This window comes from Bacillus rossius (genome assembly GCF_032445375.1).
Source record: "Bacillus rossius redtenbacheri isolate Brsri chromosome 4 unlocalized genomic scaffold, Brsri_v3 Brsri_v3_scf4_1, whole genome shotgun sequence".
In the NCBI taxonomy this organism is placed as follows: domain Eukaryota; kingdom Metazoa; phylum Arthropoda; class Insecta; order Phasmatodea; family Bacillidae; genus Bacillus; species Bacillus rossius.
The window spans coordinates 25,058,552-25,071,997 of record NW_026962010.1 but is presented as its reverse complement, the minus strand read 5'-3'; the positions used below and the strand labels follow the sequence as shown (position 1 = coordinate 25,071,997).

The 13,446-nt window shown below is 36.6% G+C and overlaps 1 protein-coding gene across 1 annotated transcript; it reads left to right on the top strand.

The window, feature by feature from the left end:
• The first annotated feature begins 321 nt into the window (after positions 1 to 321).
• Positions 322 to 5,129, top strand: LOC134541557 (uncharacterized). Its single transcript, XM_063385069.1, has 3 exons — positions 322 to 1,140; positions 1,267 to 1,407; positions 4,001 to 5,129. The coding sequence occupies exons 1-3, from the start codon at positions 899 to 901 to the stop codon at positions 5,127 to 5,129; spliced, it is 1,512 nt and encodes a 503-aa protein (XP_063241139.1). The 5' UTR covers positions 322 to 898.
• The last annotated feature ends 8,317 nt before the right edge of the window (positions 5,130 to 13,446 follow it).

The following is a 13,446-nucleotide window of genomic DNA, read 5'->3' as shown; positions in this document are numbered from 1 at the left end:
CCTTCAACTCATTGTCTTACAGAATACCAACATTTCATTACAAGTTTTTCGCTGAAATGGCCCATTATTAAATTAAATCTTGACTAATTTTATAAAAAAAATATTTAACCATAATCAAGATGATATCCGTGTATGTAAACAGTTACGTAACACTACAAATGTGAAAATGTACCCACACACAAACGAAATTTCGTTTTGTAGCATAAAGATTAATACAGTAGATAAATATTTTTCAAGTTTAGTTTTGTAATATTTACTTTTTATTTCCGAAGGTACAACTACTGTTTGCAAAAATAATGAAAAAAAATTAAGTTCTATTAAAGAGCATCTACAGGTTTAAAATTTGCCAAATGTAATACTATATGAATTCTGAGCAACATATTAAGTTATTGACAACATCTTTTATAGTTACGTAAAATTCAGTAACATGCTAAAGGTGGTTCAGAATAGAATTCAAAATTCCAAAGACAGTTTAAGCATTTTTAAATACAAATGCGTAATTAATCACATAAAAAACATGTTAGACATTTTACCGTGCCACCTATTGGTCGAAACTTATGCTATAATGTGTAGTAAATAAATCAAAATTTCCGCAAAAATTGCTATAAGTGCACCCAGAAAAAACCTTAAACAATTCGAGAGTAAAATCAACAAACAAAAACCACTTAACTCAGAAATATTTTAAAAAATATTACAGATGAAAATAGACAACAGAGAGATTAATGATTAATGGACTAAATCTAGGCAAACAGCAGATGAATCACAAAAAAAAGAAGGGGGGGGGGACAGGCTATTTTTAATTAAATAGTTTCCTTTAAATAAATTTTTAATAAATCTTAAACTAGCAAACTTAATGAATATTAAAGCAAAGGCAAATTAAAATTCTTTAACTACTCTAATGAATTATATTATTTCACTTAGGCTTGCAACATTAGCGAGAAAAAAGAAGAAGCTGGGGTTGACACAGAACCCTCTGCCTGCTGGTAATGGTCCTGCAACACCAACCTTGCCAGAGAGCCCAGGCGGTGAAAGTTCGGTCCCCACAGTGCCAGATGTAACCACCATGGCGTCTTCAGTGGCGGCGTGTACATCACGCAACACTGATGACAGTACACATACTCTGTCCGATGACTATCAAGGGTAAGCTTTACACTTACATATCTTGTTTGTGATATGACAGGTAAATTTAGAATTCATGTGATAATACTCATATGAATAAAAATTATTGTATGGGCTATGTTTCTTAAAAGGGAATAACTCTTCTAGGAATGATGACCTTCCTCCGCTGATAGTGGTTTACGAGCCTCCATTGCCACAGACAGATCCGGGACTCAGTATGTTAGAGGGTCGAATGATGGTTGACGTTCGTCACTTCATGGTGCAATGCCGTCTTCTGGAGAGACACAGGTAAAAATTGTTTTATGTAAAATTGAGTTATTTAGATTTTTTTCCACTACTGTTTACCGCCTTCTGAACGTTTAACCGGCTGGAAGGTTGAAAATTCTTCTACAAACTTATTGACTTCATTAGTTAGTAAGTAAATAGGATAGATATGTAACAATACCGATTTAAATTAATAAATTTTGAAAATAAAAGGAAAATATATTTGAGCCATATTGACGAGGAGAGATAAATAGCCAATGTAATCACAGCTAACGCATATATCGAGTGAACTGTGGTGGAGCTACTTAATAACGTAGTAAGCCTTTATTCGATAAGAGGTTAAACACTATAGTGGAAAAAAAATTGCACACCATATAAAATTTTCATCGGGGAAAGATGGACTTTTGCCCCAACAAACAAAAAAAATAATTACTATGCTAAAAAATTACAGGGTTCCATTTTTATCGTATAGTTTTACACTAAGCAATGCAAAGTTGAATTGCAGTACGAACAATATTATGTTTTTCTTTTAATTTCATACTTTTGGCAGCCGCGCAAAGGAACCCCCCTGCGCGCCGAGCGGACCAGCCGCCTACGGCCACTTCCTCCCGTAATTATTTAGTTATGTATATAACGATACAAAAATAAGGGCCAATCTCTCGATGCTGTCGTTCAACAATGGATTTTTCACTACCCAAGCATTTATTGTATCACTAACCCCTAGCAGTTACACATTTTCGTTAGTTATACAAGTTCGTTAGAAACACAATTACAAAGCAGTGGCGATTCTTTTTTTTTTTTTTTTTTTTTTTTGCTTTTGGGGTCTGTAAAATTTTGTTTGTAAACAAATATTGGCCAGAAAGAATTATATATTTTTCAATTTAACTTCCGCTACATTATTTGCAACTATAAATGATCATAGAAACATAAGTTCCACGTGCGCGCACACACAACAAGTGAAATGAGGAGTTTTAGCAAATAAACATTGAGGTAATTTTCCAAAATACAATTTTAAAGACCTTTATACTGTGTTCTTACATTTGCAGTTAGATTTATTTAAATTCTTTGGCAAATGTTACAATTTAAAAACTTTGTTTAAGTATGTCCAGTTATTTTTTTAGGTAATTTTATTTGTTACAAGAAACCGAAGACCTTGCTGAAGTAAAATTATTATGTATAGAAATTGTGTTTAAATGGGTGTGTAATACTTAGATGAAATTGATACAGAATTATATGAAATAAAATTCTATTGTTTTACCAGCCTTTGAGCTTTCTGGCTGACGTGAAATTGTTATAATTAAACTTAGGGCCTAAATTTAGAATTGCTCGAATATGCAAAAAGTAATTCACTCGCTCACACAATGGCCTATACAAATTCCAACCCACTGTCAAAAGGGCTGGAAACTTTAAATTTGGGTCGCAGCCTCAATGATGAAAGTGGGAAAAGTACCAATTTTTATTTTCTAATTACTAAAAAAATTAAATTAAAAAGTAGGCACGCACCTTTAAAATCGGTGTATACCTTCTTTCGGAAGAACGTTGTTGCAGAAATTTTTTAAGAAACATAGTAAAAGGAACAAGATAAATATATTTTTTAATAATTTAAAAACGTAATATTCTAATTGTGCATATTCTTGTTACTTATAAGAAGATAGCATCATAACATTTGCACGCTTGGCTTACGACAGTTGGACGTGCCAACGTGTCTGCCGATATGGCGATAGTACCTATCTGTTCTACGAGTAAGTAACATTTTAATACCTCAACGTAAATATCCAATTTATTTTTTATTAATTTTTTATTATTAATTTTTTGGAGGTGAAGACGATGACGATCGAAATAGTGTTTTACTATACCATGATGTGTAAGAGGGCAAATGCGCGAATAAATGTGGCCATGGCCATATGGCTTCTTGCAGCACAGTGAAATGCAAATGAAAATTGTATCCTTTTCTTGAACAACATTTCAGACTAACATTAAAATAGCATAATTTTTAAGCATGTAAAATGTATATCTGTTCGAGCCATGTCACAATTATTTTTTTATTTAATTGTGACATGCACATCAACAGTTTGGGAAAACTGTAGTGGTGTGCATGTTATTATATTGATAAGTACAAAGATAAAGAAGCTTCTGTTCATATTCAAAAATTAGCGAACCTACTGGCATGTAAGTTTATCTCTTTCATTTTATTCTGTTCACATGTCACTCGACAGAGCTCAGGAGCTGCTAAGATTATTGTGTATGGTGAAACGAGGTAACACCCGTACTGATAACTTGACCACCTTACCTCAGTGCACTTCAACGTACATTTACGTATATATAGAATAATCTTTTATCACAAAGAGTCGGGCAGATCTTTCAGGATTCACTGCAAGCTATTTATGTTCGATTTTAACGACAGTAGTTTGGATGTATGCAATATTATGCTGTTAGAGCAGTTGTATGAAATTAATAAAATCACAACCTAACAGCTTGAGTACCAATGTATAGCAATAGTTATAGCTAAATTGCCGATGCTAGTAAAAAATTGTCTTGTTTATTGTGTGAAAGCCAAACGGGTAACAAATGTTTTTGGGAGATGTTACCAGAAATTATTATTATGTTGGTTTTACAGGTGTCCCATTTCATCTTCAGGAACATATTTTCTGGAAAGTGTCAACAGGTACGGTCTGCTGACAAATTTTAAATTTAAGTGCACTCACTGCAATCAAGAGCAGCAGTTCAAATCTGAGCCTGTGGAATGCCTTCCAGTGGGAAGAAAAAGAAAATGCAAAATCGATACCAACTTAGATATCAACGATAAGATTGTTTGGGGCGCAATTTCGGTTGGTCTAGGCTACGGACCATTGTATGAACTATTGTCACTAATTGATATGCATCCTATGAGCCCGGGTTGCTTTTCTTATCACGAGAACAGAATCGGAGAGCACTGGAAGGCAATGTTGCAGAAGGAAATGGAAGATGCTGCACTGGAAGAGTTCTCTATGGCGAAAGATGATGGACGCATCTGTATGGTTGGAAATGAGGAATATGCTTGGACCATAGGAATTTTGGATGGAGGTTGGAGCCAAAGATCCTATGGTCATAGGTATTCTGCTAAGTCTGGATGTGCTATAATAATTGGCTTCTACACTAAGAAATTGTTATTCCTTGGTGTGAGAAACAAATATTGTACCGCATGCATTCGGAGCGAACGGATGGAAAAGGAACCCACGCCTCACCTGTGTTTCCGGAACTGGACTGATTCTTCCACTGCAATGGAGGCAGACATTATAGTGGAAGGTTTCCGGTTCTGTGAAGCCAAGTACAAACTTCAATTTAAGAAGTTTGTTGGTGATGGGGATTCAAGTGTGCATGCAGCCATAGTTGCAAATGTTTCGTACGGAAGAGATGTTGAAAAGATTGAATGTGCTAACCATGTCGTGAAGAATCTCAAAAAGAATCTTTATGCCATAGCCAAGGGCATCCATATGCGGCATCTCAGCCAGTCGAAAATCAAAGCCCTCTGTCGCTGTGCAAGAGGTTGTATCAGCAACTGTGGGGGTGATGCTATGCTACTTCAATCAACACTTCTAAATGTGCCCAACCATGTGTTTGGAGACCATAAGTTATGCAATTTAGATGTGTGTGAGAGAGCTGGTAAAACAGCAAATCCCTGCAGTTATGACGCATTGCCTCGTGAATTGATTGTGGGAATCAAACAAGCTTTTGACCGAGTGAGAGCAAAGTCCAAGCACTTGTAATGGATCTCACAACCAACCAAGCAGAAATGTACATGTCATTAGTTGCAAGGATGGCTGGCGGTAAGCAGATAAACCGTTCACAGCAGGGGTCTTACAGCCGTAGGGCTACTGCTGCTGGTTTGTCTTTCCAACTTCGCTACAAATGGCATGGACAAACTATGAAGGCGATCACAGGTCACAGCCCTGGAGTGACTGTGAAGCGATTAATGGCAAAAAGACAGAAACAGCAGGCGAACTGTAGGCGAAGGTTGGATATGAATCCGCATGTACCACGGAAATCGGAATCATTTAAACCACAGGGTGATAAGAGCTATGGTCCTCATGCAACTCAGCCTCCAGCTTCTGGTCTTGAACTAGAAATTCTGAGTCTGTGATGAGAAGCATAGAGCTTACAGTGCAAGAAAGGAATGATCTGGAGGTGCAGACACGAGATCAAGGAAGCAGTCAGTTGTGGATGAAGGAGCGGAGAAAACGAGTCACTGCTTCCTTTTTCGGACGTGTCTGTAAAATGAGGGAAAATACTTCGTGTAAAGTGACAGTGGAAGCGATTGTGTACAGTCGTGTATTGGAGAATGCTGCCACAATACATGGTCTAGCAAACGAGCGCATAGCTGTCGCTTTATACGAAGAACAAACAGGCCATACTGTTAAACAATGTGGTCTCTTCGTTGACCTTCAGCATTGCTTTCTTGCAGCTTCTCCTGATGGTTTAGTTGATGAAGATGGTTTGGTGGAGGTGAAATGTCCATACTCTGCAAGGGAACTTAACCCTTTAGATGCAGCAATGCAGCTGAAAACGTTCTTTTGCAGAGTTGTCGACGGCGAGCTTTGCTTGAATCGCTCTCACAATTACTACTATCAAGTGCAAGGGCAATTACACATCACACGAAGAAAGTGGTGTGATTTTGTCGTTTGGACAACGAAAGGCATTTCAATAGAAAGAATTGTGAGAGATGATTGTTTCTGGCTTGAGAAAATGGAGTCAAAATTGTTGCGATTTTTTAACAACTGCTTGTTGCCAGAGCTTGCTGATCCATGTCGTCCCAGGGGACAACCGATTCGTGAGCCAGAATATATTATACAGGCACAAGAAAGTCGTTCAAAGAAACGCAAAATTTCAGATGTGTGAATTTTGAGAGACAGAAATTGTGTGGCTGACGAGAACTCTTTTTTAATTTGATACAGTGATGCTTTATATCTGATAAAAAAATTCTAATTATTGTTTACTTCTCATGCTTGTACAAATTGAACAGTACTGTAAATGTATTTGATGACATAAGCAATAGTAAGTTATTAGCTGATATTGAATACAAACATTTTTTTTCATGACTACAAAAAATAAGGTTCTCTGGTTGGCGAGTGATTATATTATACTAATGTCAAAAAGATGTTATCGGGAAAAAATAAATGAAGTTATTTTATACCACTGATTCACTACCCATAAAATCAAACTGTAACGTCTTTGCAACTAGTATCTCATACAAGAAATATATAACATATTCGTGCTTCATTTTGTATAAAAATAAAACACATATATAATATCGGGAGACAGCCTTGAAAATCGTGCATATCACCAACATGGCCAATCAGACTCACAGTCATGTTTACGATAGCAAGACAGCTAGCAAACCAGTTCAGTTTATATGCAGCTTAACTGAAAAATTTATTCAATATTTTCGGGGTGGTTTTACGCTCAAAATTAATACAAAACCAAATCAGCAATCCTTGTATTATCATTTATAATACTACAAAATATCTTCCATTTCCTTCGAATTGTATTGAGCACTAAAATATTGATTTACTTTTGGCCCAGATTTTATTCGACGATACTCTGTAGAGTTTAGCTTGTTTGCATTCTTTATTTATTAGGTTTAAATCATGGCCAAATTTATTGAAGTGTAACACAAATTATATATTTGTGTGTGCCTGGTTAGGAATTTGTATGATGTACTTACTAGAAAAACTATGTCATATCAGTGTAATAGTTGTACCCTTACAAGCGTTGAATATTTATGAAACATTTTATTTCTTTTGTTTTTAAAGCCGCAGACTTGTATTTTATTTATTGCATTTAGACAACAACATGCGTCCGTGTTTTCTACATTGCACGCTCTGTAATATTTTGAATGTTATAGTAATTTTTGCTTTTTAAAATCTGTGATTTATGTGCAGTAGAATGATTTGTAATTTATGATTATTTCTTTTCATATTTTTAATGAGCCATTTGCTAATATTATATACACTTCTCCATTTATTATAATAAACACATATTCCATTATTGGAATTATTTCAGAATGGGAATCACAAGACTACAAAAACTATTCTCCTGCATAAGAAAGGTGATAATACCAGTAAAGAAAATTATCGTCCGAGAGCAATTACGTCTTATATTTAGGGACACCTGTATTTCGCTAATACATTTCGTGTCAAGGTATTTAACAAAACACTGTAGATTTTTCTTGTAATTATTGGCTGTGGTCGGTGAAGGCTGTTTTCCCGCACTCGACGGGGCCAATGAGGACGTAGTTACCGTACTGCTGCACGCCCGCAATTCGCCAAACCTCTAAGAAAAAAAAGCTACAGTTATGTGTGAAATAGCCTGACACGAGATGTATTCACGAAATACAGGTGTCCTTAATTATATCGAAAAATATTTGAACATTGTATGATAATTTTAAGTATGAAAAGTACAAAATACTTTCAAATTTAATACATGGTTTTACATCAACTCTAAGCACTAAAACCCATACTGCTTATTATCTACAAAATAAATCTATACACGGCAACTGATTATGAATCAGTTGAGTTTTTTTTATAAAGCATCTAAGGCCTTGATTGTATAAATATATTGTTGGATAAATTAACTAAACTAGGAATACTATAAAATGCACAAAAATAGAAGAGTTTGATCTCAATGACATAAAGCATAATTTATCTATTTAGCACAGCCTGTATAATTGCTTCCCCATTGTCAAGACTAAAATTAAAAAAACTGCGAAAGAAGCAGTATAAAATATCTATCTCATTATCTTTGCGGGTGACTCAACTATCATACAAACAAAACGAAACGCAAGAAAGCATATTTTAAACACTGTAAATAACTTAGATTTTAAATAAAAGGATAATAATCAGTCTGTAAAATTTAGTTTTAACGATGAGTTGTAAACAGAACATCAAACATATATCATAGGTGTTACTGCGAACAGAGAACTCTCACAAACAATACAATTCCTTTCTGCGCAACCTGCAAGCTCCGGTACCTTCTGTAAAAAAAATATATAAATGTAAAACTTTTCCGGAAGTCGTACCATGGTAATGACTAAAATATGTAGCCTTACTTCTAAATCTAATTATCTAGAGAACAAATTGTATTACATTATTTTCATGATTTAAACGGTAGCAAAATTAACACCTACATACGAACAGAAGTTTGCTCTTTTATTCATTTTTTTAGTTACGTGATAATTTTTTTGAGTTATAAAGAAATCCAACTTAAACAGTAAAAAAGAATGGCTTTTAATGAAAAAACCTACTCAGTCATTATAGATAACTGTTCAAACCATTTAAGATTCATCCTGTTACATAAATTTTTATATTCATATACATCTAATGTATACACATATCAGAAAAAAGGCAATAAATTCATATTAACTTCATTATCAAACTATAATAAAACACAAAATACACTTGCAGAGAACCACCAAATATATTGCGTAAGTGTTTCTGCAATGAGTTAAACTTTAAAATTGACTTTATTATTTCAAAAAAATAATTTAAAACTCCAAGCAAATGTAAGAACACGTCTTCTAGATATAATGTAAGATTATAATGCCGTGTCCGAATTCGCCTGAAGAATATACTTGTAGATACTTTGGAAGTGACTTTGCAAGACTGTCAGAAATGGACGTGAAGTATGTATGCTATGCAATACGCAAGTAAATGAATCTGTGTAATTCTCGCGTACTTGAAGTTGAAAATACTTCTTCATTTGAAATATTTTTGGTCATATTTTATATATCATTTAAATAATTTAAGAGGACGTAAAATAAATATAATTTATTTTGTATTTTACTGGTATCTATAAATAAATTGACAAAATTAATTTATGTATATGGATGTTTAAAACGAAGTTTCAACAAACACATGTACATATTTAGCCTACAGATCGTTACTACAAAACAAAAGTACAATAATAATGTATGTTGCCGTAAATTCACGTGACAGCGATGAAGTGTTAAAAAAAAAAGGACTAATTTCACATGCGTTTAAAAATAAAATCTAAACATCCTTTTCGGCTGGCTAAACATTGAACTTATCCGGATTCGTTAAAGGCAAGTGAAGTACGTAAGGTTGCAAACATGTAACTGCATTACTTTCTGATTAATTTTAATAAAATTATGCATATATCCAAAAAATGTTCAGTTAAAATTAGTATTGTATTGTATTGTATTTTATTTTATTGTATTGGTGTTTGTATCTGGGTATATTTTTATTGTGTGTTTAAGATTTATTGACTTTTGTGCCTCATGTACTTTTGGTGAAAAATGAAAATGTAATTATGTATTATTATCAGGGCCCAAAGCAAAACTATTTGTTCGTTGGCCGAAAATGAAATGTAGTTATACTTGTATATCTAAGAAAAATATTTGTATTTTGTATGAATGTAAGTATTTTATTATGTAAATTTTTATTACTTACAAATATTTCGTACTCATAATATCTAGTTTCCATTTGTCTTAAGACATAATAAAATGATATACTAAGAAAAAAATGTTTATTGGTTCGCAATTTTTCATTGTTACAATATTTTAAAATGAAAAATTTGCTATTCAGCAATATCAACTTCTAAAACGTGAGTAAAAATTATCATTAAATTATATCAATGGAATATTTATTGCATTAGTATTCCTTGCTCCTAATCACTTACTCTGGTTGATTACCTTCCTTATAACCTCAGTGATCTCGTAATTTATGTACACCTTTTTCCCACTAAGACGATTCAGGTGCAGATTCTGAAGCAGTGTTTTTTTTTTTATGTACGGATGTGCCAATAAATCCATCAGTTTGGTGGTGGTGTTGGGGGGGGGGGATAATACTACTCTTAAAATATCACTTTATCTGTATGCACGATAAAATATCCTTGGTTAGCTCCCTCCGAAATATTCTTATACAACCTATGACGTGTAGCCTACTCCTTAGATATTTTAAAACACGTTTGATTGCGTAGAGAAGGCAATTCTTCGAGTATGTGGCCCTTTCATAATTAAATTATTATTATTATTATTAGTTACAACTGATGTTTATTTCGAGCCTCTTTGACATCCAGTTCATACATAAAAAACGAACTACCAGTGATGCTTGACGTCACCAGTAGGGATAGCGTGAAGGAGCTTCTCATTTCGCCAGACGCGACTGGCATACACAAGTATTTATATTGCAATAATAAATTACTAAATGATAGTTTAATTTTCGAAAATATGATTATATTTTTTACAAGAAGTACGAATGCCAGGACATTTACTAATAACGTTTTTAAACATCACATATAAAAAAAAAAGTGTAATCAAAAGCCACAGGTCAGCTAAAAAAGCAAACAAAAACTTTTTTCTAGCTCTAGCCTCATACATAAAAACATAATACATTTAAAACACTAAAATTAATGCAATAACCTGCAATATTTTGAAGACAGATATTCAGCTACAAAAAATTATCCGATAGTATAAAAAGTTCGCCTGTATATATATATATATTAGTTGCACAGAAAAATACAGTTCTAATCAGATATCAATATAGCAAATAATACCGTTTTGCAACATAAAGTCATGCTATTAGATGGTCAACGTTCAACTGTTTGTATAATACACATACGCACACACCTGTGACAAAATGTGGAAAAAAAAAATAATTTTGTAGAAGCGCAAAACCTTTGTAGTACTCAGTTAAAAATTATTATTTTTTTTACAGGGGCAGGAAAACTACATTACTGGCCAGTTTATTTGAATGTAGTGGTTAGCTGTGAACGAGCGTTCTTGCAAAAGAGACCAAATCTGACAGTTTTGGCCACATAATCACCGCAGTAAAACATACAATTTGTATATCGTATATATGTAGTGCACCAAATTAATATTTATTATAATTACCTTGGGTTGCACTCGGTTACGTACAGGTTTCTAACTGAAATGTACCAAAAATAGTAATATTTATTCCCTTGCGCTTTGTTGAGGATCGAGTAGTCTTGAGTGGGTGTGGTGGAAAGGGACAGAATGGCAAAGGGATTGGAAATCTAAATGCTCGCCGAGGCAGAGTACACTCTTCCCCCACCCCCCTCTTCCAGACCTGTCGTAAACATGACACCCCGCTGGGAGATAAGAATTCTGAGAACAGCGTCCTCTTCCCCCCCCCCCCCCCAAATCCTTTTTCAGCGCGTCGCTACATCGTTCAGCCGTACTACTAGTGCGCTCTGTTGAGGACAAAGATAACTACGCGTGTTTTTGCCAGCTCGCGAGAAACTCAGGATCTTAGCGTGTGGAAATTTTTTGGTGCGCCTGCCATGATAACGTGTGATAACGCACGCTATTTCCGTTCAGTACAGTTTAAAGACATGTGTTTTCAATGGGCCATTAAGCCTATTAACAGCAGTCCGTACTGTCCCCAGGGCAATCAATCTGAGCGCGTAAACAAAATGCTTAAGGGTATTCTCACAGCTTTCTACAGGGATGATCAGTCGCTATGGGATAGCGATTTAGATTTTATTAATGCGGGGCTTAACTCTGCAGTGCATTCCGCCACCCGATTCCATTCCTAGGTAGAGAGTTGACCAACCCCCTCCTTAACCTGTGGGGATTGCCGCCTCTGGAATCTACCTCTGATGACGAGTCACTGGAGGCTGTGCTCGATAGTGTGGAGTGTAACCTCACGAAGGCGCGCCAAGATGTGGCTAATTTGTATAACGTTTCTCGGAGACCTCATGGTTTTGTAATTGGAGACCTGGTTTTAGTTAAGAATTTTTTGCTGCCTAAGTTGGCTGATAACATTAATTCTAAATTAATTCCTCCGTACGTGGGACCGTACGTAATCAATAGATTTTTAGGTGACAACACTGTTTTGTTGCATAGTGCTGCCGGCTCTAAGAAATTCAGAACGGCCCATGTTGGGCAATTAAAGAAATTTAATGTGTAGCCTTGATGGCCTGAAGTTGTTTTGGCGGGCGCGTCTGGCTTTTTTTTTTGTTTTCAGCTTGTTTGGTTGTCGTTTCCCTCTCCCCCCTTCCTCGTCGAGGATGCCACGCCCACAAGAGGATCCGCACCATGAGGACATGACGCTCCTCTGCCTGCCCGCACCGCCGTGGTTGCTGATACCCGCTCGTTCGCCGCTACGTCTACAACGTCGCCCGCCTCTTCTGCCGCCTGAGCCATCTGGAACGCCGCGTACACATGTCGCTGTGCGGCCATACGCAGCCTCTCAGGGCAGGGGCCCGCCCTGAGGAGCATTCTTCGAGTCACCGCGGTACTCTCGAGGCTGTGCTGGCTGAGCGAGCTGCCGTCTACTCTGCGACCCTGGCGTGCTGGCGTGCCGGCGTGCCGACGTGCCGACGTGCCGACGTGCTGGCGTGCTGGCGTGCTGGTGTGCTGGTGTGCTGGTGTGCGACCCTCATCCCGCTCGTCTGGAGCCGCGACACTGGCCGTGAACGAGTCGCTAAAGAAGCCCTCGCCCCTGTGAGCATGCAACACACTCGACAGGCGTGCGAGGTGAAGAGCCGAGTCAGCCAGGCGCCCCTCTACACGCTGGGTTAGGGACGCCTAACGCATGCTGTGCCTGGAAGCGCATCGGCTGTCGACTCTCGAACTCTGGTTCATAAATTCATATATTCAAGAATCTTTGACCTATATAAATGGCGTATTTAATCACGTGAATGTATTTGGATTGTATGTGTACGTGTTTGAAAATTATTGGAAATTTTTTGGACTTGCACTCGGACCTCTTCGTGGACACTTCAAGTTTTTTTTGGCATCCTATAACTTAGAATGGACATTGACTTTTTTTCTCACGAGGGCGGCGAGCACGGTGGTTCCAGGGCAAGGGTGTTGAAGCGTTAGGATCGCCGCTTCTTTCAAACACCGCGCGTCTGCGCGGGCGGCGGCTCGTCGTCCCCTCCTTCCTTCCCCCTCCTAGTGTATGCCTGTTTGCTTCTCGCCTCCCCTCACCTCCTCCGTTCGGCGCATGCGCGCTACATATTATGTTATATAAACAGACGTCTTCAATTTATTGGGTCTTGTTTTCCTAGTATTAACTAGCTTGCCTGACCTCGTTTAGAGCT